This window comes from Melanostigma gelatinosum (genome assembly GCF_949748355.1).
Source record: "Melanostigma gelatinosum genome assembly, chromosome: 10".
In the NCBI taxonomy this organism is placed as follows: Eukaryota; Metazoa; Chordata; class Actinopteri; order Perciformes; family Zoarcidae; genus Melanostigma; species Melanostigma gelatinosum.
In genome coordinates, this window is record NC_136643.1 from 1,364,954 (window position 1) to 1,390,425 (window position 25,472).

Genomic DNA, 25,472 nt, shown 5'->3' on the forward strand with positions numbered 1-25,472 from the left:
ACTTCACTAAAATGTCATCACTTCACTAAAATGTCATCACTTCACTAAAATGTCATCATTTCACTAAAATGTCCTAATTTCACTAAAATGTCCTCACTTCACTAAAATGTCATAATTTCATTAAAATGTCCTCATTTCACTAAAATGTCCTCACTTCAATAAAATGTGATCATTTCATTAAAATGTCCTCATTTCACTAAAATGTGATCATTTCACTAAAATGTGATCATTTCACTAAAATGTCCTCATTTCACTAAAATGTCCTCATTTCACTAAAATGTCCTCACTTCACTAAAATGTCATCACTAAAATGTCCTCACTTCACTAAAATGTCCTCACTTCACTAAAATGTCATCAATAAATGTCCTCACTTCACTAAAATGTCCTCATTTCACTAAAATGTCCTCACTAAAATGTCCTCACTTCACAAAAATGTCATAATTTCATTAAAATGTCATCACTTCACTAAAATGTCCTCACTTCACTAAAATGTCCTCACTTCACTAAAATGTCATCATTTCACTAAAATGTCCTCATTTCACTAAAATGTCCTCACTTCACTAAAATGTCATCATTTCATTAAAATGTCCTCACTTCACTAAAATGTCCTCACTTCACTAAAATGTCATCACTTCACTAAAATGTCCTCATTTCACGAAAATGTCCTCACTTCACTAAAATGTCATCATTTCACTAAAATGTCATCACTTCACTAAAATGTCCTCATTTCACTAAAATGTCCTCACTTCACTAAAATGTCATCATTTCACTAAAATGTCCTCATTTCACTAAAATGTCCTCACTTCACTAAAATGTCATCATTTCATTAAAATGTCCTCATTTCACTAAAATGTCCTCATTTCACTAAAATGTGATCATTTCACTAAAATGTGATCATTTCACTAAAATGTCCTCATTTCACTAAAATGTCCTCACTTCACTAAAATGTCATCACTAAAATGTCCTCACTTCACTAAAATGTCCTCATTTCACTAAAATGTCCTCACTTCACGAAAATGTCATCATTTCATTAAAATGTCATCACTTCACTAAAATGTCCTCACTTCACTAAAATGTCCTCACTTCACTAAAATGTCATCATTTCACTAAAATGTCCTCATTTCACTAAAATGTCCTCACTTCACTAAAATGTCCTCACTTCACTAAAATGTCATCATTTCATTAAAATGTCCTCACTTCACTAAAATGTCCTCACTTCACTAAAATGTCATCATTTCACTAAAATGTCCTCATTTCACTAAAATGTCCTCATTTCACTAAAATGTCCTCACTTCACGAAAATGTAATCATTTCATTAAAATGTCATCACTTCACTAAAATGTCCTCACTTCACTAAAATGTCCTCACTTCACTAAAATGTCATCATTTCACGAAAATGTCCTCACTTCACTAAAATGTCATCATTTCATTAAAATGTCATCACTTCACTAAAATGTCATAACTTCACTAAAATGTCATAACTTTACTAAAATGTCCTCACTTCACTAAAATGTCATCACTTCACTAAAATATCATCACTTCACTAAAATGTCATCACTTCACTAAAATGTCATAACTTCACTAAAATGTCATAATTTCACGAAAATGTCCTCACTTCACTAAAATGTCATCATTTCATTAAAATGTCCTCACTTCACTAAAATGTCCTCACTTCACTAAAATGTCATCATTTCACTAAAATGTCCTCGTTTCACTAAAATGTCCTCACTTCACTAAAATGTCATAATTTCATTAAAATGTCCTCATTTCACTAAAATGTCCTCACTTCACTAAAATGTCATCATTTCACTAAAATGTCCTCACTTCACTAAAATGTCCTCACTTCACTAAAATGTCATCATTTCATTAAAATGTCCTCATTTCACTAAAATGTCCTCACTTCACTAAAATGTCATCACTTCACTAAAATGTCATCATTTCATTAAAATGTCCTCATTTCACTAAAATGTCCTCACTTCACTAAAATGTCATCACTTCACTAAAATGTCATAACTTCACTAAAATGTCATAACTTTACTAAAATGTCCTCACTTCACTAAAATGTCATCACTTCACTAAAATATCATCACTTCACTAAAATGTCCTCATTTCACGAAAATGTCCTCACTTCACTAAAATGTGATCATTTCACTAAAATGTCCTCATTTCACTAAAATGTCCTCACTTCACTAAAATGTCATCACTAAAATGTCCTCATTTCACTAAAATGTCCTCACTAAAATGTCCTCACTTCACAAAAATGTCATCATTTCATTAAAATGTCATCACTTCACTAAAATGTCCTCACTTCACTAAAATGTCATCATTTCACTAAAATGTCCTCATTTCACTAAAATGTCCTCACTTCACTAAAATGTCATCATTTCATTAAAATGTCCTCACTTCACTAAAATGTCCTCACTTCACTAAAATGTCATCACTTCACTAAAATGTCATCATTTCACTAAAATGTCCTAATTTCACTAAAATGTCCTCACTTCACTAAAATGTCATCATTTCATTAAAATGTCCTCATTTCACTAAAATGTCCTCACTTCAATAAAATGTGATCATTTCATTAAAATGTCCTCATTTCACTAAAATGTGATCATTTCACTAAAATGTGATCATTTCACTAAAATGTCCTCATTTCACTAAAATGTCCTCACTTCACTAAAATGTCATCACTAAAATGTCCTCACTTCACTAAAATGTCCTCATTTCACTAAAATGTCCTCACTAAAATGTCCTCACTTCACAAAAATGTCATCATTTCATTAAAATGTCATCACTTCACTAAAATGTCCTCACTTCACTAAAATGTCCTCACTTCACTAAAATGTCATCATTTCACTAAAATGTCCTCATTTCACTAAAATGTCCTCACTTCACTAAAATGTCATCATTTCATTAAAATGTCCTCACTTCACTAAAATGTCCTCACTTCACTAAAATGTCATCACTTCACTAAAATGTCCTCATTTCACGAAAATGTCCTCACTTCACTAAAATGTCATCATTTCACTAAAATGTCATCACTTCACTAAAATGTCCTCATTTCACTAAAATGTCCTCACTTCACTAAAATGTCATCACTTCACTAAAATGTGATCATTTCACTAAAATGTGATCATTTCACTAAAATGTGATCATTTCACTAAAATGTCCTCATTTCACTAAAATGTCCTCACTTCACTAAAATGTCATCACTAAAATGTCCTCACTTCACTAAAATGTCCTCATTTCACTAAAATGTCCTCACTAAAATGTCCTCACTTCACGAAAATGTCATCATTTCATTAAAATGTCATCACTTCACTAAAATGTCCTCACTTCACTAAAATGTCCTCACTTCACTAAAATGTCATCATTTCACTAAAATGTCCTCATTTCACTAAAATGTCCTCACTTCACGAAAATGTCATCATTTCATTAAAATGTCATCACTTCATTAAAATGTCATCACTTCACTAAAATGTCCTCACTTCACTAAAATGTCATCATTTCACTAAAATGTCCTCATTTCACTAAAATGTCCTCACTTCACTAAAATGTCATCATTTCATTAAAATGTCCTCACTTCACTAAAATGTCCTCACTTCACTAAAATGTCATCATTTCACTAAAATGTCCTCACTTCACGAAAATGTCATAATTTCATTAAAATGTCATCACTTCACTAAAATGTCCTCACTTCACTAAAATGTCCTCATTTCACTAAAATGTCATCATTTCATTAAAATGTCATCACTTCATTAAAATGTCATCACTTCACTAAAATGTCATCATTTCATTAAAATGTCCTCACTTCACTAAAATGTCATAATTTCACGAAAATGTCCTCACTTCACTAAAATGTCATCACTTCACTAAAATGTCCTCATTTCACTAAAATGTCCTCACTTCACTAAAATGTCATCATTTCACTAAAATGTCCTCACTTCACTAAAATGTCCTCACTTCACTAAAATGTCATCATTTCATTAAAATGTCCTCATTTCACTAAAATGTCCTCACTTCACTAAAATGTCATCACTTCACTAAAATGTCATCATTTCATTAAAATGTCCTCATTTCACTAAAATGTCCTCACTTCACTAAAATGTCATCACTTCACTAAAATGTCATAACTTCACTAAAATGTCATAACTTTACTAAAATGTCCTCACTTCACTAAAATGTCATCACTTCACTAAAATATCATCACTTCACTAAAATGTCCTCATTTCACGAAAATGTCCTCACTTCACTAAAATGTGATCATTTCACTAAAATGTCCTCATTTCACTAAAATGTCCTCACTTCACTAAAATGTCATCACTAAAATGTCCTCATTTCACTAAAATGTCCTCACTAAAATGTCCTCACTTCACAAAAATGTCATCATTTCATTAAAATGTCATCACTTCACTAAAATGTCCTCACTTCACTAAAATGTCATCATTTCACTAAAATGTCCTCATTTCACTAAAATGTCCTCACTTCACTAAAATGTCATCATTTCATTAAAATGTCCTCACTTCACTAAAATGTCCTCACTTCACTAAAATGTCATCACTTCACTAAAATGTCATCATTTCACTAAAATGTCCTAATTTCACTAAAATGTCCTCACTTCACTAAAATGTCATCATTTCATTAAAATGTCCTCATTTCACTAAAATGTCCTCACTTCAATAAAATGTGATCATTTCATTAAAATGTCCTCATTTCACTAAAATGTGATCATTTCACTAAAATGTGATCATTTCACTAAAATGTCCTCATTTCACTAAAATGTCCTCACTTCACTAAAATGTCATCACTAAAATGTCCTCACTTCACTAAAATGTCCTCATTTCACTAAAATGTCCTCACTAAAATGTCCTCACTTCACAAAAATGTCATCATTTCATTAAAATGTCATCACTTCACTAAAATGTCCTCACTTCACTAAAATGTCCTCACTTCACTAAAATGTCATCATTTCACTAAAATGTCCTCATTTCACTAAAATGTCCTCACTTCACTAAAATGTCATCATTTCATTAAAATGTCCTCACTTCACTAAAATGTCCTCACTTCACTAAAATGTCATCACTTCACTAAAATGTCCTCATTTCACGAAAATGTCCTCACTTCACTAAAATGTCATCATTTCACTAAAATGTCATCACTTCACTAAAATGTCCTCATTTCACTAAAATGTCCTCACTTCACTAAAATGTCATCACTTCACTAAAATGTGATCATTTCACTAAAATGTGATCATTTCACTAAAATGTGATCATTTCACTAAAATGTCCTCATTTCACTAAAATGTCCTCACTTCACTAAAATGTCATCACTAAAATGTCCTCACTTCACTAAAATGTCCTCATTTCACTAAAATGTCCTCACTAAAATGTCCTCACTTCACGAAAATGTCATCATTTCATTAAAATGTCATCACTTCACTAAAATGTCCTCACTTCACTAAAATGTCCTCACTTCACTAAAATGTCATCATTTCACTAAAATGTCCTCATTTCACTAAAATGTCCTCACTTCACGAAAATGTCATCATTTCATTAAAATGTCATCACTTCATTAAAATGTCATCACTTCACTAAAATGTCCTCACTTCACTAAAATGTCATCATTTCACTAAAATGTCCTCATTTCACTAAAATGTCCTCACTTCACTAAAATGTCATCATTTCATTAAAATGTCCTCACTTCACTAAAATGTCCTCACTTCACTAAAATGTCATCATTTCACTAAAATGTCCTCACTTCACGAAAATGTCATAATTTCATTAAAATGTCATCACTTCACTAAAATGTCCTCACTTCACTAAAATGTCCTCATTTCACTAAAATGTCATCATTTCATTAAAATGTCATCACTTCATTAAAATGTCATCACTTCACTAAAATGTCATCATTTCATTAAAATGTCCTCACTTCACTAAAATGTCATAATTTCACGAAAATGTCCTCACTTCACTAAAATGTCATCACTTCACTAAAATGTCATCATTTCATTAAAATGTCCTCATTTCACTAAAATGTCCTCACTTCACTAAAATGTCATAATTTCACTAAAATGTCCTCACTTCACTAAAATGTCATCATTTCACTAAAATGTCATAACTTCACTAAAATGTCATAACTACTGTGCTCACTGTGTGATCACACAGTGACCACACAGTGATCACTGTGTGGTCACTGTGATCACTGTGGTCTGTGTGGTCACTGTGTGGTCACTGTGACCACACAGTGACCACACAGTGAGCAGTGACCACAGTGATCAGTGACCACAGTGACCACACAGTGACCACAGTGACCACACAGTGACCACAGTGACCACAGTGACCACACAGTGACCACAGTGTTCACCCAGTGGTCACTGTGATCACTGTGGTCACTGTGTGGTCACTGCTCACTGTGTGGTCACTGTGGTCACTGTGTGGTCACTGTGTGGTCACTGTGATCAATGTGGTCACTGTGTGGTCACTGTGTGGTCACTGTGTGATCACAGTGACCACACTGTGGTCACTGTGTGATCACTGTGTGGTCACTGTGATCAATGTGGTCACACAGTGACCACACTGTGGTCACTGTGTGATCACTGTGTGGTCACTGTGCTCACTGTGGTCACTGTGTGATCACTGTGTGCTCACTGTGGTCACTGTGTGGTCACTGTGTGGTCACTGTGATCACTGTGATCACACAGTGACCACACTGTGGTCACTGTGTGATCACTGTGTGGTCACTGTGCTCACTGTGGTCACTGTGTGATCACTGTGTGCTCACTGTGGTCACTGTGTGGTCACTGTGTGGTCACTGTGATCAATGTGGTCACTGTGTGATCACAGTGATCACACTGTGGTCACTGTGGTCACTGATCACTGTGTGGTTACTGTGTGCTCACTGTGTGGTCACTGTGTGGTCACTGTGGTCACAGTGAGCGGCTCTCCTGCTCACAGCACGGAGATGAACAGACAACGCTATGAGGTTGCACTGACTTCATTGTGTTGCGTTCAAGCTCTACTCAGTAAAAATGAGTATTGGGTGAAGGTAAATGAAAGGCTATCATGATGTGTTCAAATGTAGTTTCTACTGAAATGTGAATAAATCCAGTAGTTTGAGATGTTTTCACAGCAACATCAATAAACATGAGAGATGAATTATGAGCTGTTTAACTTCCTAACACGAGCTCGAAGCAGCTCATCATTCATGATTAAAACTACTAATGCCAAGATGCAAATATTTGAATAAAAAACAACCATTTAATTCCTAATCAGTAGAATTGTGTGTTGTCGGCACTACAGATGACAATAACAAAGTCATGAGACAACATCAGATGTTTACACGGATTCATAATTGGAATGATGGCATGCAGTTGCCACACCAGTGCTCCGCTTCAAAAGCATTCATGTTGACATGTTAGGAGAAACAAATATACCGTGAAATATCCCGGTACCGCCGTGCTTCACAATGATACCGTGATGTACGCTTCAGAGCGTACCGCCCAGATCCGCCCTCACATGTTTGTGCTTCATCTTTTAATATGTGTTCCAGAAGCCAGATACTGCTACACGCAGCACACGATAGAGTCAGGTGTCAAACATACGGCCCGCGGGCCGGACCCGGCCCGCCACGTCATTTTATGTGGCCCGCGAATCCGCCAGCAAAAAATTTAAAGTTAGATGTGAAAATAAAAATATCCCCATGGTCGAAATTATGAGATAGAAAGTCGAAGTGATGAGATGGCATGTTGTCTGTGTGCCGACATTAAAACTATCACAACAGGTGGACAGGAGATGCAACAGCCCATAAAGAGGATTTCCAACAAGTTTCTCAACATGCGTACTTCTCTGTACTGAAACGTCATCAGTCTCAGCCAAAGTACTGTTCCAATTCAAAGTTCACATCGAGCCAAGCACGGCCCTAATGCCCGGATGTGGCTCGCTCTGCCCATTTTACCCGGGATGCATCGGAGGTGACTTGTCTGTACTTGGGACAGCCAAATATCCCAGAATGCATTTTGCACCAGCAACAGGAAACAATGGCGGAGGAGAAATCACACAACTGGAAGTACGTGTTGTGGAAGTCACAGATATCCCGGGAAACTAAACTAACTATGTTAGGAGTACCGTAGTTACATTTACACCGTCTTACATTTACAACCGGCCCTTTGAGGGCGACCGTGATGCTGATGTGGCCCCAGAGTGAAAATGAGTTTGACACCCCTATCTATCGGATAGACGGAGAGGGAGGCAGTGTGTCAGTGACCAAACGCTGTGTGGCCCTGGAGGACTGCCTCTCCACAGGATGCACTGACGAGGCTCATGAAGGAAGCAAGGTGGGGAGTGTTGGGAGTCCACTTACTTATTACTCATTGCCATGTTTTAATATCTGCCTCCAACTAAATACAATGGAGGAAAATGGAGTAGAGGTGTTCACAGCACTGGTCATAAATGAAATGTGACATCTGTGTTTATGTGAAGTCAGTCAAAGTGTTCAAAGAGTAACTGGAGACGCTTCATAGTGGTGGTCAGTAGTGTGGAGGGTTCTGGTGCTTTGCCACATGAAGTGGACAACGATCTCCTCTCCTCTCAGGGCGTTCTTCCTCTGCTGTGTGTGACTGTATGTGATGATATCAATGAGGTTTTCAGCATCTGATCCAAACAGCGTCCATGATGTGGTAGCAGTGCTGTGGGGCTCAGCAGCGTTCATGATGTGGTAGCAGTGCTGTGGGGCTCAGCAGTGTTCATGATGTGGTAGCAGTGCTGTGGGGCTCAGCAGCGTTCATGATGTGGTAGCAGTGCTGTGGGGCTCAGCAGCGTTCATGATGTGGTAGCAGTGCTGTGGGGCTCAGCTGCGTTCATGATGTGGTAGCAGTGCTGTGGGGCTCAGCAGCGTTCATGATGTGGTAGCAGTGCTGTGGGGCTCAGCAGCGTTCATGATGTGGGGCTCAGCAGCGTTCATGATGTGGTAGCAGTGCTGTGGGGCTCAGCAGTGTTCATGATGTTGTAGCAGTGCTGTGGGGCTCAGCAGTGTTCATGATGTGGTAGCAGTGCTGTGGGGCTCAGCAGTGTTCATGATGTGGGGCTCAGCAGCGTTCATGATGTGGTAGCAGTGCTGTGGGGCTCAGCAGCGTTCATGCTGTGGTAGCAGTGCTGTGCTGTGGGGCTCAGCAGTGTTCATGATGTGGTAGCAGTGCTGTGGGGCTCAGCAGCGTTCATGATGTGGTAGCAGTGCTGTGCTGTGGGGCTCAGCAGTGTTCATGATGTGGTAGCAGTGCTGTGGGGCTCAGCAGCGTTCATGATGTGGTAGCAGTGCTGTGCTGTGGCGCGCAGCAGCGTTCATGATGTGGTAGCAATGCTGTGCTGTGGGGCTCAGCAGCGTTCATGATGTGGTAGCAGTGCTGTGGGGCTCAGCAGCGTTCATGATGTGGTAGCAGTGCTGTGGGGCTCAGCAGCGTTCATGATGTGGTAGCAGTGCTGTGGGGCTCAGCAGTGTTCATGATGTGGTAGCAGTGCTGTGGGGCTCAGCAGTGTTCATGATGTGGTAGCAGTGCTGTGGGGCTCAGCAGTGTTCATGATGTGGTAGCAGTGCTGTGGCGCGCAGCAGCGTTCATGATGTGGTAGCAATGCTGTGCTGTGGGGCTCAGCAGCGTTCATGATGTGGTAGCAGTGCTGTGCTGTGGGGCTCAGCAGCGTTCATGATGTGGTAGCAGTGCTGTGCTGTGGGCCTCAGCAGCGTTCATGATGTGGTAGCAGTGCTGTGGGGCTCAGCAGCGTTCATGATGTTGTAGCAGTGCTGTGGGGCTCAGCAGCGTTCATGATGTGGTAGCAGTGCTGTGGGGCTCAGCAGCGTTCATGATGTGGTAGCAGTGCTGTGGGGCTCAGCAGCGTTCATGATGTGGTAGCAGTGCTGTGGGGCTCAGCAGCGTTCATGATGTGGTAGCAGTGCTGTGGGGCTCAGCAGCGTTCATGATGTGGTAGCAGTGCTGTGGGGCTCAGCAGTGTTCATGATGTGGTAGCAGTGCTGTGGGGCTCAGCAGCGTTCATGATGTGGTAGCAGTGCTGTGGGGCTCAGCAGTGTTCATGATGTGGTAGCAGTGCTGTGGGGCTCAGCAGCGTTCATGATGTGGTAGCTGTGCTGTGGGGCTCAGCAGCGTTCATGATGTGGTAGCAGTGCTGTGGGGCTCAGCAGTGTTCATGATGTTGTAGCAGTGCTGTGGGGCTCAGCAGCGTTCATGATGTGGTAGCAGTGCTGTGGGGCTCAGCAGTGTTCATGATGTGGTAGCAGTGCTGTAGGGCTCAGCAGTGTTCATGATGTGGTAGCAGTGCTGTGGGGCTCAGCAGTGTTCATGATGTGGTAGCAGTGCTGTGCTGTGGGGCTCAGCAGTGTTCATGATGTGGTAGCTGTGCTGTGGGGCTCAGCAGCGTTCATGATGTGGTAGCAGTGCTGTGGGGCCCAGCAGTGTTCATGATGTTGTAGCAGTGCTGTGGGGCTCAGCAGTGTTCATGATGTGGGGCTCAGCAGCGTTCATGATGTGGTAGCAGTGCTGTGGGGCTCAGCAGTGTTCATGATGTGGTAGCAGTGCTGTGGGGCTCAGCAGTGTTCATGATGTGGTAGCAGTGCTGTGGGGCTCAGCAGCATTCATGATGTGGTAGCAGTGCTGTGGGGCTCAGCAGTGTTCATGATGTGGTAGCAGTGCTGTGGGGCTCAGCAGTGTTCATGATGTGGTAGCAGTGCTGTGGGGCTCAGCAGTGTTCATGATGTGGTAGCAGTGCTGTGGGGCTCAGCAGTGTTCATGATGTGGTAGCAGTGCTGTGGGGCTCAGCAGCGTTCATGCTGTGGTAGCAGTGCTGTGCTGTGGGGCTCAGCAGCGTTCATGATGTGGTAGCAGTGCTGTGGGGCTCAGCAGTGTTCATGATGTGGTAGCAGTGCTGTGGGGCTCAGCAGTGTTCATGATGTGGTAGCAGTGCTGTGGGGCTCAGCAGCATTCATGATGTGGTAGCAGTGCTGTGGGGCTCAGCAGTGTTCATGATGTGGTAGCAGTGCTGTGGGGCTCAGCAGTGTTCATGATGTGGTAGCAGTGCTGTGGGGCTCAGCAGTGTTCATGATGTGGTAGCAGTGCTGTGGGGCTCAGCAGTGTTCATGATGTGGTAGCAGTGCTGTGGGGCTCAGCAGCGTTCATGCTGTGGTAGCAGTGCTGTGCTGTGGGGCTCAGCAGCATTCATGATGTGGTAGCAGTGCTGTGGGGCTCAGCAGTGTTCATGATGTGGTAGCAGTGCTGTGGGGCTCAGCAGTGTTCATGATGTGGTAGCAGTGCTGTGGGGCTCAGCAGCATTCATGATGTGGTAGCAGTGCTGTGGGGCTCAGCAGTGTTCATGATGTGGTAGCAGTGCTGTGGGGCTCAGCAGTGTTCATGATGTGGTAGCAGTGCTGTGGGGCTCAGCAGTGTTCATGATGTGGTAGCAGTGCTGTGGGGCTCAGCAGTGTTCATGATGTGGTAGCAGTGCTGTGGGGCTCAGCAGCGTTCATGCTGTGGTAGCAGTGCTGTGCTGTGGGGCTCAGCAGCGTTCATGATGTGGTAGCAGTGCTGTGGGGCTCAGCAGTGTTCATGATGTGGTAGCAGTGCTGTGGGGCTCAGCAGTGTTCGTGATGTGTATCTTCCCGTCAAGGTGTGCACAGCCTGCTGTGAGGGAACCATCTGTAACTTACTGACGCCCTGGAACCAAACAGACACCATCTTCACCACCAGCAGCACTGTGGGGCGTTCCCAGAGCCACACACTGACTCTCTCACTCTGCATGGCGTCCTTCACCATCTCCAGCGGGTTTGAAAAGTGAAGACAGTCAAGGCCAGTGAGGTGAAGTGGGGGTGGTCAGTGGTCAGTGGGATTCTAATCTGACAGGTTTCTTTCCCTGTGAGCTCCAAACACACAGAAGTGGAAGCAGGTGGAGCAGCCTTTCAACTGAGAGCATCATCCTGACATTACATGCAGATCTACAGTGTTTGTTTTCACTGTTTACATTGTGGAACAAAACCTTTTTCTTCATAAAAACTCAATGAAAAGCTGAATAGAGGTTTTATTAACATCAGGAATTTAGCGGCTGCAAAAGTTGACATGAATTGTTCTCCTGTGAGACACGACAGACCAGCAGACTCCCACTGAGGAACTCTGTAAGCACAGACATGAGTCCTGTAATCTCACTACAACTGCATTCATTCATGTTTCTATTGCAACATCAGATCACATCACACACGTTCGTCTGCAGACCTCTTTGCCTCTTCTAGCTCATAGTTTTGGTTCGACGGCACACGTCTCACAGCTTCAGCAGGCTGATCGTGCTTCTCTGCGTCCTCTGGATTGTTTAACAGTCGTAGAGAGAATCTATCAGTGTTTTGGGTTCTTCTAAAGGGCCAGAAGAAGAGAAGAGAACAGGAGAACATTGCAACTGAAGAGACTGTTTTGTTTCGTCGAATCTGTAGGATTTGATGTTGCACGTGTAAGTCAGTAATCCATAGTGTGTGTCTTTGATGTACATCGCCATCGTATGTATTTGAGATCAACTGTCAGCTAAAGTTACAGAGTTTGATGTGAGACCTCGTGGTTCAGAGCTGAAGTCAATGAGAACAATCCATCAATATCATGACTAATAAGCATAAATCTCACGTCAGTTTCTCTGAGATTTTGAATTACTTGGTGTTCTTACAGTTTCTAAGCAGCAGCAGTAGGAAGCAGGATCTATTTTCTGCTTCTTGAAGTTTCCAAAGACGAACACTTTAAGCTGGCCGGTGACAGCACAGCTACAGTAGAGCTCATCAGTTCAGACACACAATGACATCAGCAGTGAGACGGCGGGCTGGTGGTACTGAGAGGGTTCTCATTCAGTTCAGTCAACAACCACTTTAATATGAGCGGGACTGTAATCGACATTAGAAATCAACACATACATATTACAGGGTTCATAGCGTTCTTAAAGAATTGTGTTCAGCTGCTCTGCAGCTTCTTCATGACGAGGCTGCTGGGCGGTGCGCTGGTGAATATAGTCCCCACAAAAACATGGCTCCCCCACAGAGAGTGCCGGATGACTCTGCAGCAGCCCAGGTCCTCGATCTGAAAGCCCAGGTGACGGTACCGGTCATCGGTCTCAAACAGCGTGTTGTTGGTGTACGAGCCGAAGAACTGGGGAGGAACACACGTCCGTCATGTGATCACATCCATCTCCAGCAACTCGTATGCAACTCTCTTCAATGCATTTACAACGCAACAGCAGCGCTGCATGTTGACTGAGGGTAATAATTCAGAGTTTATCTTCTGATCGACAGCTCACCCCGTTAACCTGCAAGATGTGGTTGAAGTTCACCAACGCACACACGTCCACCACATGAAGGAGCTTAGCTTAGCTTAGCTTAGCAGCAGAGTATCGGGATGTGTTCACGTCAGAGACGAGTGTGACGTCAGCAGTAACGTCACAGCTGTGAATGGAGCAGACGTGTGTCGACACTGAATAAATGCTCCAGCTCCTCACTAGCTAACTCCTCTCGCCTGATGATCAAAGAGGTTAGCCTCGAAGATAGAACAACTCAGGCTTCCTTAAGGTCGACTGACCTTTAAGGTGGACCAGCTATTCTCATTCTAGTGACAAGCTGCTCTTCTGAGTTCTGCTGAGTTTAAAGAGATATAAATGTGTTTCTTTTGTTTTGTTTCACTGATCAAAATGGTCAAACTGGATATTGTTGTCTGATGGTTAAGTATTAACATCCCTGATGGTGAGAGTACAACACGATGTAAAGAACAACACCACCTGTATCCTCGTCCTACAGCGATCCTGATCCTCGTCCTACAGCGATCCTGATCCTCGTCCTACAGCGATCCTGATCCTCGTCCTACAGCGATCCTGATCCTCATCCTACAGCGATCCTGATCCTGATCCTCATCCTACAGCGATCCTGATCCTCATCCTACAGCGATCCTGATCCTCGTCCTACAGCGATCCTGATCCTCATCCTACAGCGATCCTGATCCTCGTCCTACAGCGATCCTGATCCTGAAACGTATCCTGATCCTCATCCTACAGCGATCCTGATCCTCGTCCTACAGCGATCCTGATCCTCGTCCTACAGCGATCCTGATCCTCATCCTACAGCGATCCTGATCCTCATCCTACAGCAATCCTGATCCTCATCCTACAGCAATCCTGATCCTCATCCTACAGCGATCCTGATCCTCATCCTACAGCGATCCTGATCCTCATCCTACAGCAATCCTGATCCTCATCCTACAGCGATCCTGATCCTCGTCCTACAGCGATCCTGATCCTCGTCCTACAGCGATCCTGATCCTCGTCCTACAGCGATCCTGATCCTCGTCCTACAGCGATCCTGATCCTGAAACGTATCCTGATCCTCATCCTACAGCGATCCTGATCCTCGTCCTACAGCGATCCTGATCCTCGTCCTACAGCGATCCTGATCCTCGTCCTACAGCGATCCTGATCCTCATCCTACAGCGATCCTGATCCTCATCCTACAGCAATCCTGATCCTCGTCCTACAGCGATCCTGATCCTCATCCTACAGCGATCCTGATCCTCATCCTACAGCAATCCTGATCCTCATCCTACAGCAATCCTGATCCTCATCCTACAGCGATCCTGATCCTCATCCTACAGCGATCCTGATCCTCATCCTACAGCAATCCTGATCCTCATCCTACAGCGATCCTGATCCTCATCCTACAGCGATCCTGATCCTCATCCTACAGCGATCCTGATCCTCATCCTACAGCGATCCTGATCCTGATCCTACAGCGATCCTGATCCTCATCCTACAGCGATCCTGATCCTGATCCTACAGCGATCCTGATCCTCATCCTACAGCGATCCTGATCCTGATCCTACAGCGATCCTGATCCTGATCCTACAGCGATCCTGATCCTCGTCCTACAGCGATCCTGATCCTCATCCTACAGCGATCCTGATCCTGATCCTACAGCGCTCTCATAACAGTCAAAGTTTAAATGATTTGAAGTCACGCTCAGAGCTGGTCTGGCTTTTTTCTTTCGTGGTTCTTATAAATCAATCAAAGTGCTGAGCTGGGCGCTCAGCACCAACTCTGAACCATTCCCATTGTTGAGTCCAGCTCAGACCGCTTAACATGAGTCTCATGTAATCTCTGCCGGCTCACTGCTCATGTTGACCTGAGGCCTACACAACCATGTGACCTTTGAGTGAACCTGAGACGCTTCACTCAATCCAGTACTCTGGTTTGATGCAGCAACTAGTGGTGACAACATGCTGTGCAGCACTATAGCACTACAGCTCATTACTGTGGTGAAACAGTCTAACGTGCATAAGCTGGGCCAACACTCTATACTAGTGGAAGACGTGTCTAGAACCCGGCCCCGTGAGTAGATCTGCATCTGTTCACATCTGTGCTGGACCTTGCACTGCGGCTGGATTCTCAGCACGTCTCCAGACCGGAGTGAGACTCTCACGACCACATTTCACTCGAAATGTATCCTCAGGCTACAAATAATGACTGTGTGTCCAATCAGGAGCCACAGGCAGCTCGGGCGGGGCTTAGGTGTGTGTGACCACACAGGGAGGAGACTGTTGGTTCTAAACAACAATGGCGGCTTCTGAAGAGGTTAGCGTAGCTGCTGCAATAGCATCTACAAACAGGAGAGATCTTTTCCATGAAGATGTTTCCACCAAACAAGCCACCCAAAGAGATGAGATGAGCAGATTCTGAACTGGATTGAGATTTGATGAAGTGCTGACCCTCATGAAGAGTTCCCTCTACAGTGAGTGACAGCGCTATCTTACCGCCAGGCCCGAGGACGGGTCGATGAAGTCGGCCCAGAAGCCCTCCCTCTGCAGAGCGCAGCAGATCTCCTTCGCTCCATCAACAAACTGTAAGCAGAGGAACAGCTTCAGAGACCAGATGATTCATATCGTCTCCCAAAAACCCAAAGACACCTGGTTCTGTCGGATTCATTTGATGCACTTCTATGATGTTTAAAACGTAACAATGCAAACTGTTCTACTGAAATCACATCTTTGAGCCCGGTTCTGCCGGTTATGGACCGTTGGCTCTGCGGTCCAGACCTTCTCCAGATCAAAGTGTCTCCAGATAACTTCTGGAGGATTTGACGCTATGTGAATACATTGAATTGTCTCCTCCAGAGATAAGAGCCCACATGGTTCCTCTCCGTACAGACGGCGCTCTACGGGGATGAACTGTACTTCTTCAGTTAGTCGTCTCAGAGTCAGAGTACATCTGGTCTGTCCAGCATGAACTGACCCGTGCAACATCACTGATAGTTAAATATGCGTATTCATTATCTGGTGAGGTCAGAGCGAAGGAGGGAAACGTCAAACGTGCAAAGATCCTCATTGAAACACATTCAAGTGGGCTTAAAGGAAAACCCAATGAATTCATGGTTAAATGACAGAATATTTGACTCTACATATATCACAATATATAGATGAAGTGAATCTATACATGTGCACTGACACAATGTGAACAGTATATATTGATCATGCAGAGGAGGACTACTGTCACTGTTAGATTACAAAGAATGAGACGTCATACAGAGGAGATCAGGGAAACAACACATCACATTATATCAGGTCATATCAGGTTTAGAGCTCACAGACAAGCAGCTTCATCAGCACAAACGACTTTGCTTTTGTTTATATGGTGCGTGGGCTTCATAGTGATATTGACTCTAAACCGACTCCTGTACTCAGTCAGATGGGTTCATCAGACGACTACATCTACTAAACATATCGGTGATATCTGATGTTTGTGTTAAGCATACATTAACTGATTATGTTTTCAGTTCAGTTGGTTTGTTGGTGTGTCGGCAGGATGACAGAAGAACTACTGGCCCTGTTTTTAAGGAACTTGGTGGAAGGTGGAGCATGGGCCAAGGAACGAGCCGTCATACAGGTACTTAGGAGTGGATCCAAACCATGAACAGGCTTTATGTCTGACTGATGGAGGCCTGGGCTCTCTGATGGCCTTCTAGTTGAGAAGAGCTGTAGGACAGACTCTGACTCCACGGTTATTGGACTCAAAGGCTGGACCCCCCTCCACAGCAGCTCACCTTGTCCAGCATCTGATCTCTCTCCTGTTCCACCTCAGTGCTCCATGACGTCATATCGTTCTGGGTCTTCTGGGTCACTGTGACCACCATCATAGCAGTGGATGGAGCCTCAGGAAACATGGACTGGAAGTCTGTTGATGGAACAGAAAAGGAAACGCACACATCAGCAAGAAACAGGAAGCACTGCTCCTCAGCAGTCAGAGCAGCACCTTCAGGAGAAGGTGCTGCTCTGACTGCTGAGGAGCAGCACCTTCTCCTGAAGGTGGAGAGGAAGACCGCGACCAATTCACAAACATTCACAACACTGTTAACGAAGGCCACACTGCCTGCTGCTCCACATTCAGAACACCATCACGGATAATAACTGTGGTCTCACTTCTGTACCTGTCTTTAGGAGGTCAGGGCAGGACTGTATGGCACACTCCAGACCGGAGCTGTCAAAGTACTGCTCAGCTCGACTGACGTGAGACGAGGCTGGCTCATCTTCCTCCTGACACAAACACACAAACACACTCATGGATGTACAGTTGTTGTTAGTTTAGATATTAGTTGACTAGATCGTTATTCTTGGAACTTAATAAACTCTGTTATATCTAAAGAGCAGCTGTCTGTGATTACTTGGTCCATGTGTATTGTGATAACAGCTGATATGTGGTCTGTGCTGTGCTCACACCTTCACTGTTCACTCTGGATGTGTAACAGTACTCAGACTGCTGACATTGTGAGTGAACACGAATTATGAGACTTAGTTCATAGTTTGGTTATTGGTCCCTGTTCTCAGGGTGGAGCCCCGTTATTAATAATAATCATACTGACATTAATAATTCTATTGATGTCAATAATTTAGTTTTATATATGCTGATAACTCAAACACGCTCCTTTACGTTCCCAACAACGTGACGCACTGTTTTCCGAACAGCGGTGTCGGAGTCTGGAGCTCAGCAGCCGGAGTACGAGTGTCAACATTACTGTACTTACAAAGAGCTCTCCGATGACCTGGGCCAGAATGAAGTCATGCCTGTCACTGCTGGACGGGGAGGACAGCACGTCAGGGATGGCGTTTGCTGGCAGGCTCTTCTTCTGCTCTGCTAATCCCTCCAGGTGGCAGTCAAATCCCACGTTACCGGGCAGCTGGAAGCGCTGGTCCTGGGGTCCAAAAGGGCCCATGCTCTCATCGGGCCACACTGTCCAGAGTCCATAAGAAGAACGTTATTCACAGGTCAGATAAATGAACAGCTAAAATGATTTTCTTCCAGGCTTGGTCTACACCAGCGGTTCCCAAACTTTTTAGGCCGCGCACCCCCTTCTACATCCCGACTGGGTTCGCGCACCCCCCCCCCCCCCTTAATAAAGAAAAAAAAAAAAGAAGCAACAGAGCCTTTTAAGCCTTCATAGACGCATAAGAATCGGACAAATGAGAGGACAGTTTGCGCGCGCGTGGCATTTGTTTACAAGATTTAGTCCGCTGTTAAATGTTGCAGTGTGAACACAAACTGCAACATTGTATCATATTAATCCCTGAATCGGAACAAAGCAAATGAACTGAAGGTGTGAAAACGCCCTGAAACACTGCAACAAAGTTTCAATAACTTTCAGTGACACAAGGCGTCACTTTTAAAGGGCAATACGGATGCGAGCACACACGCACAGGCTCAGAGGCAGATTATCACATTTAATTTACAATTAATGAGCGACTAATGTAGCCAGGATGTCTTCGGACAAAGCATCGATGCGGCGACACAGTGTTGTTGGACACCGGGATCATGTCCAACTTTTTTGCTTCTTTCCCCCCAATCATACATTCCACCATCTCTCTGGCAGCTGGCAAGCTCACGTCTTCAGTGATTGTGTGCGGTAGCCCCTTTCTCGCTATTCTGTAACCAGATATGAAGCCCGTAGTGCGTCATTTATAGACCAACACATGAATGAGACTCCAGTTGTTTTTGGCTGTTTTGTAACTCCTCCAATGATTCGATATAAAGAATGTAAGGGGCTTTTGACTTGCACTGGCATGCTTGGTGTTCAGGTGGCGACGTAAATAAGAGCTTCAGACTGTTAGCCAGAACCTCACTGCACACCACGCACTGTGGCTTTGGGGAATCTGCGTTGCCAATCCAAGTGAAGCCCAGACACAGATACTTTTCATCATATTTCCTCTTTTTTTCCCAGTCTGATGCTCACTCTCGTTTCCTCTTTTTCACCTTGACTCCGCGATGGGCCGATGTGCTCCCGATTTGTCTGTGCTGCACCTCTCCGTTCCCCTCGCCTCCGATTCCTCTCTCTCTCTCTCTGTCCCTCTCCTCTTTTACGACTGATAGCTTCAGATGTCCCACCTGACAGTTTTTAAATTTAAATTAATTTTTTTTTAAATATTTAATATTATTACACCATCAGACCGCCATTACACTTTTCCTCTCGCGCACCCCCTAGAGCAGCGGTTCCCAAACTTTTTAGGCCGCGCACCCCCTTCTACATCCCGACCGGGTTCGCGCACCCCCCCCCCCCCTTAAAAAAAAAAAAAAAAAAAAGAAGCAACAGAGCCTTTTAAGCCTTCATAGCCGCATAATAATCGGACCAATGAGAGAACAGTTTGCTCGCGCGTGGCATTTGTTTACAAGATTTAGTCCGCTGTTAAATGTTGCAGTGTGAACACAAACCGAACAAAGGAGCAACTGCAACATTGTATCATATTAATCCCTGAATCAGAACAAAGCAAACGAACTGAAGGTGTGAAAACGCCCTGAAACACTGCAACAAAGTTTCAATAACTTTCAGTGACACAAGGCGTCACTTTTAAAGAGCAATCAGGATGCGAGGACACACGCACAGGCTCAGAGGCAGATTATCACATTTCATTTACAATTAATGAGCGACTAATGAAGCCAGGATGTCTTCGGACAAAGCATCGATGCGGAGACACAGTGTTGTTGGACACCGGGATCATGCACAACTTTTTTGCTTCTTTCTCTCCAATCATACATTCCACCATCTCTCTGGCAGCTGGCAAGCTCACGTCTTCGGCGATTGTGTGCGGTAGCCCCTTTCTCGCTATTCTGTAACCAGATATGAAGCCCGTAGTGCGTCATTTATAGACCCAACACATGAATGAGACTCCAGTTGTTTTTGGCTGTTTTGTAACTCCTCCAATTTGGATATAAAGAATGTAAGGGGCTTTTGACTTGCACTGGCATGCTTGGTGTTCAGGTGGCGACGTAAATAAGAGCTTCAGACTGTTAGCCAGAACCTCACTGCACACCACGCACTGTGGCTTTGGGCAATCTGCGTTGCCAATCCAAGTGAAGCCCAGACACACATACATTTCATCATATTTCCTCTTTTTTTCCCAGTCTGATGCTCACTCTCGTTTCCTCTTTTTTCACCTTGACTCCGCGATGGGCCGATGTGCTCCCGATTTGTCTGTGCTATCCCTTCCTCCTTCCTCCGTCTCATCTTCCTCTGACTCCCGTTCGACTTCTTCTCCCGGTTTCTCCCCAATAACGCACCTCTCCGTTCCCCTCGCCTCCGATTCCTCTCTCTCTCTCTGTCCCTCTCCTCTTTTACGACTGATAGCTTCAGATGTCCCACCTGACAGTTTTAAAATTAAAATTACATTTTTTTTTTAATATTTAATATTATTACACCATCAGACCGCCATTACACTTTTCCTCTCGCGCACCCCCAGGGGTGCGCGCACCCCCAGGGGTGCGCGCACCCCACTTTGGGAATCCCTGGTCTACACCAACATCAGTGGCTCAGAGGAAGAGGCTGCACAGATATTTAACCATCTTGCTGCCTTTGATGGCCTTTCAAAGCTTTGTGTTGACTGCCACACATTAGGATCTTTAGCAGGCTCTCATTTTATATTGTATCATCAGCTCCAGCTACGTCATGTTGAAAAGCAAACACCCTACCCATGTCAGAGGGAGTGATGGCTATGCGGGGCTCATCGGAGCCCGATGATCCAGCAGCAGAGGAGGCTCTGGCTCCGGCCACGCGATGCACCAACACATGCAGCCCTGGGAGGTAACTGACCAGCCTGGCTCTGCTACACAGCACCTGTTGATTCAACTGTATGATCATTTTGAATGATGGAGATCATAAAGAGCGGTGTTTCTTTTCTTCAGCCTACACTCATATGTATGTACACATACTGCACATGCAACCGTTTCAAATAAGGCTCTGTCTACACGTTAACAGATTTATTTATTTTAAAGGATATTGTCCAACATTGTGGTTAAAGGAGGAGCTGCCCTACCCTGAGCTACAGCCGTCCTCTCCACGAGTATTCAGAGAACTACAGCGGCCTTCAAGCAATGTAAAAACAAGGAGGTCTCTCTCTAGTCTGTTCAGTTTGTCCCTTCTGGGCTGCTGTAGAAACATGGCGGTGCAACATGGAGGACTCTCCCTGTGTAGACATGAAGAGCTCTTCAGATATAAACTAGACACTTTAGTAACAGACTTGGTTTAACATACTCTTAATTAATGTTAACACAACGATTCTTAGTCGCAGGTGTTTATACACCACTGAAACTTCTGCCAATAAATCATCCGAAATCCTACACACTGTTTCCCTAACATCTCCAACTGCACATCTACGGTGTGCACCGTGCATGCATGTTAAATAGCAAACAGAATGTCCCCCAGGGACTACTGCGCTAACTCTCTCGCGCGCACGCACACACACACGTGGACTTACACTGGTCATCCTGGTGGGCCTGTTCTCCTGCAGTGTCCACTTGTGTTTCTGTGAGAGGAGAAGCAGTCAGGAGCTAGCTCCAAGCACACACCAGTAACATGAAAACCTAACCCAGAGGGAGAACCGTGTATCCCACAAGATGTGACAGAACTAAACCAAGTATGCTATGATCCATACTTCTATCATTCGGTCACATACTGCACGAGACAGAGAGCTGTAAGCAAACCGTGTGCAGTCATTTAGATCGGGCCACTTACAGGAACTGAATCTGATGAGTCACGGAACACACCAGCGGTTAAAGTCACCGACAGGCTAACAACAGAGCAAGAACCCGAACTTACCGAACAGTTGAAAGTAGAAGCCAGCCTTACTGAGCGGCCATTGGCGGTGTAGGACAGACCACCTGAATACAACGGCGCTGGAGTCGTACCTGCTAGCGCTATGTGATACTTTCTATTACTCGTGCAGATGTTTAGAAAGACCGAAGTCACGTAAGGCTAGTTAGCATAACAGTAGCAGCTAAGTTCATGCTAGCGTCACCTTGAATTCGCGCATGCGCTGTTGTGATGGAGGCTCGTCTCTTTTTTTGTGTGGATTCGATGAATGGCGCTTGGCAAACAACTATCATACGCATTACCGCCATCTACTGACCGGAGTGTGGATGTGCATGGCTGTGCTGGTTACATGTTCTGATATCCAAATCTGCTTTATGACATACAAGTCATTTGACTCTGTTCTTTTCATCCCTCACAATGTAATTACACAGAAAGAGAAACAACAGCAGGTTGAACTTCCAGGGCTGGAGCAGGAAGGGTCAGTACGTCACTGAACTCACATTAAGTATTCTTAATGAATGTGACTGTAATCGAGCATCTTTGTTATCAATAACGAACCAACTATCAAACTGTTGATGATATTTCATAATATTCAGGAGGGCTAATGTTAACCAGCAATCTCTATTTTTGTCCGGGGGTGGTTGTTATGACTTAGAGCAGCGGCCTCTTCACTCCGGGCCACATCAGCATCACGGTCCCTCAAAGGGCCGGTTGTAAATGTAACTACTCCTAACATATTGGTAAATAACTGTCTCTGCATTTGATTATTGTTTATTCAAGTGTTAAAATATTGTACATGTAGTTATATAAATGTAAACATATATGTAAGCACATTTCTGTTATTATAACTTAAATCCTTTTAATTTAGGGTTAATAAACCCACATTACTCTATCAAAGATCAAACTATTCAAGAAAATATCAAAGACAAATATCAAACAAGATATTACAATAACTTTGTTCAAAGCTTAAAATCCTTTCAATGCACAATCCCACATGAAGTATTTCATGTGTTGTAAAGACACGTTTAAAGTAGTCTTCAATGTACTCACAATACATTTCCATGTTAAATGTACAGTAACCAGCCAAACAGCTGCTTCTGTGACTGTTGTGTTGAGGTATCTCATCATTATGACTTTCTATCTCATAACTTTGACTACGGGGATATTTTTATTATCAAGTCTTAACTTTAAATTATTATAAATTGTTTTGCTGGCGTATTCGCGGGCCACATAAAATTATGTGGTGGGCCGGATTTGGCCCGCGGGCCTTGAGTTTGACACCCCTGACTTTGTGGGCCTTTCTCAATATGCCTTTCTCTGAACTCGTGGACTTGTGAAACGTCATCAGTCTCAGCCCGAGTACTGTTCCAGTATGAGGTGCCGAGCACATTCATTGAGTCTGTCATTCAGCTGCATTGTCATGGCCTGTCTTAGCTCAGGCTCCAACGTTTCGCACAGAAAACACTGCTGGACTTCAAGGGACGTCCGTCGCTCTTTGAGTGCCCCTCACCGGGTCATTCTGATTTTCAGCTGCCCTTCTTCTTGCACGCTCAAGCTTGTTGTTGCTGAACATCAGACGACAGCTTCGGTGATATTTGGCTTTGTTCTTTCTCAGCGTTTCTTCAACACCACTTCCGTCGTCCAATCGAGACATGTCCAACCTGATTGGCAGTTGATTAATTGCTTGAAAGAGTGGTACATTTGTGGCAATCATAGAATAACCATCGTTTTCAGGACTACATGCATAATGAGTTGGAGGAGATTTCAACTCTTCCTTTTTAACTGTCTGACACAGACAACATTTTGTCCAGTCAGTTTTGGCGCACAACTCAGTGGATTAGAAGTGGACATTTGTGTGTGACGGTTCGGGCCGAGGGGCTATCCTTTTACCACCCAACTGTATAAAATACCTAAGCACCTTCAGGTATACAACCAGATTCAAACATCGAGATGCTCTACACCTAGCCCGATCGTTCACCCAGTGCCATTTAAGTCCCGTGCGATCTGTACAACATCCGGGTAACTAAAGCCCTATTACCCTGGGCTCGGCTATCCCGCGCTGGCACATCCTGTCAATTCAGGTACGGCTATCGAACTACTACACTACAACTAACTACACTGCTAGCTGGTGCATATACAGGGCTAATTAGATAGCATTTGGGACACTAAACTATACCAGAATTACAGTTAGCACTACAGTTAGTAGACTACAACTACAGCAAGTACACTACTTAGCTGATACTGAACCCCATGCTGAGTCTCACAGCAATGATGTCACCAGTGTGCCCTGGTTGTGCTTTGACATCACTCTTTTATAAACAGAATGTCACCTCATATAGATCAATCAAAACATTTTAATTTGGATCACAAAGATAACTTGGAACTTGGACTACTGCCTCATCCAGCTGAAACCTAATCTCTGATCACAGAACAACAAAAAGTGTGAATTGAGTAACAAATGGCTGCCATCTTGAAAAATAGCAGCCATATCGAATTTTTATTGGCACCATTGAATTTCTCGTGTCAAAATACATACATTTTGATGTCTAGATTATTCAAATATGTCCAGCCATTCAAGTTCTACACTGAAAAACCTTTATTCACATTGCCGGTGATGGCCATCTTGAAAAATGTCCGCCATCTTGGATTTTCAGGTGGATACCGGGCTTTTCTGAAGGAGTAGATCAAAGGCATTATTCAGCCAAATGTGGTGCTTGTATCACCAAGTGAAAGATTTTTATGGAATATTGACTTAATCTGCCGCACTAATCTTGTGAGGAAAGTCTTGAATACGTTTAAATCAGGGAGTACAAAGTACAACATAAATACACACAATTGTACGTTATATTTGTTGACGTCATGGTAACGTGATATATTGCAGCAAAGTGCTGTCCCATTCCTATTTACACCATTTCAAGCCCTCACGGTCTCTCACACTCACCCATCTACCAGTAGTCGTCAGTAGGTCCCTGAGGGCTCAGGTCTGAGGCTTTAGGGGGGACGTTGGGGGGACGTTGGGACTGCGCCGAAATCTGCAAGAGAGCCCTCAAACACTCTGATTTAACAGCGGGACAGCCCTGAAAGTCCGTGAGTGTTGAGAGATTGGATCGTCGTTGCAGTTTGTTCGGCTCACCCGAAGCTTGCCACGGCGCCACAAAGTGGCATCACGTGTGGTTGTATCGGAGTAGTTTCACGACTTACTGGAGATATTTGTTGAAATTCTGTCGACCACCAAAGCTTTGTTCGAAACATATTTTCTTATGTTGAGATGAAGTTTATGGAAATATGAGTGCTTCATCATCAACTCCAGCAGAGGATGTGTTGACGACTTCCTGGAAGAC

At 43.9% G+C, this 25,472-nt stretch overlaps 1 protein-coding gene across 5 annotated transcripts; it reads right to left on the reverse strand.

Annotated features, from left to right (window-relative positions):
• Positions 1-12,070: 12,070 nt before the first annotated feature.
• mmadhcb (metabolism of cobalamin associated Db) lies at positions 12,071-22,342 on the reverse strand. Of its 5 annotated transcripts, XM_079276676.1 has the most exons (9): positions 22,138-22,342; positions 21,797-21,844; positions 21,012-21,168; positions 18,079-18,284; positions 17,485-17,590; positions 17,101-17,231; positions 15,815-15,901; positions 12,940-13,171; positions 12,071-12,397 (listed from the first exon to the last, which is right to left on the reverse strand). In XM_079276676.1, exons 2-8 carry the CDS (start codon positions 21,803-21,805, stop codon positions 12,977-12,979), a joined length of 891 nt encoding a protein of 296 aa, XP_079132802.1. In that variant the 5' UTR covers positions 21,806-21,844; positions 22,138-22,342; the 3' UTR covers positions 12,071-12,397; positions 12,940-12,976. The 5 variants fall into 5 exon arrangements, with proteins under 5 accessions (XP_079132802.1, XP_079132803.1, XP_079132801.1 ...); XM_079276677.1 differs by having other exon boundaries at positions 12,071-13,171; positions 21,012-21,156; XM_079276675.1 differs by having other exon boundaries at positions 12,071-13,171.
• Positions 22,343-25,472: the final 3,130 nt, after the last annotated feature.

Excerpts from the sequence above, each read along its gene's own strand:
- mmadhcb (XM_079276676.1), bottom strand. Across the intron at positions 17,591-18,078 it reads AGGTCATCGGAGAGCTCTTT|GAGGAAGATGAGCCAGCCTC; the intron begins GTAAGTACAGTA and ends TGTTTGTGTCAG. Across the intron at positions 15,902-17,100 it reads GAGATCAGATGCTGGACAAG|TTTGTTGATGGAGCGAAGGA; the intron begins GTGAGCTGCTGT and ends CTCTGCTTACAG.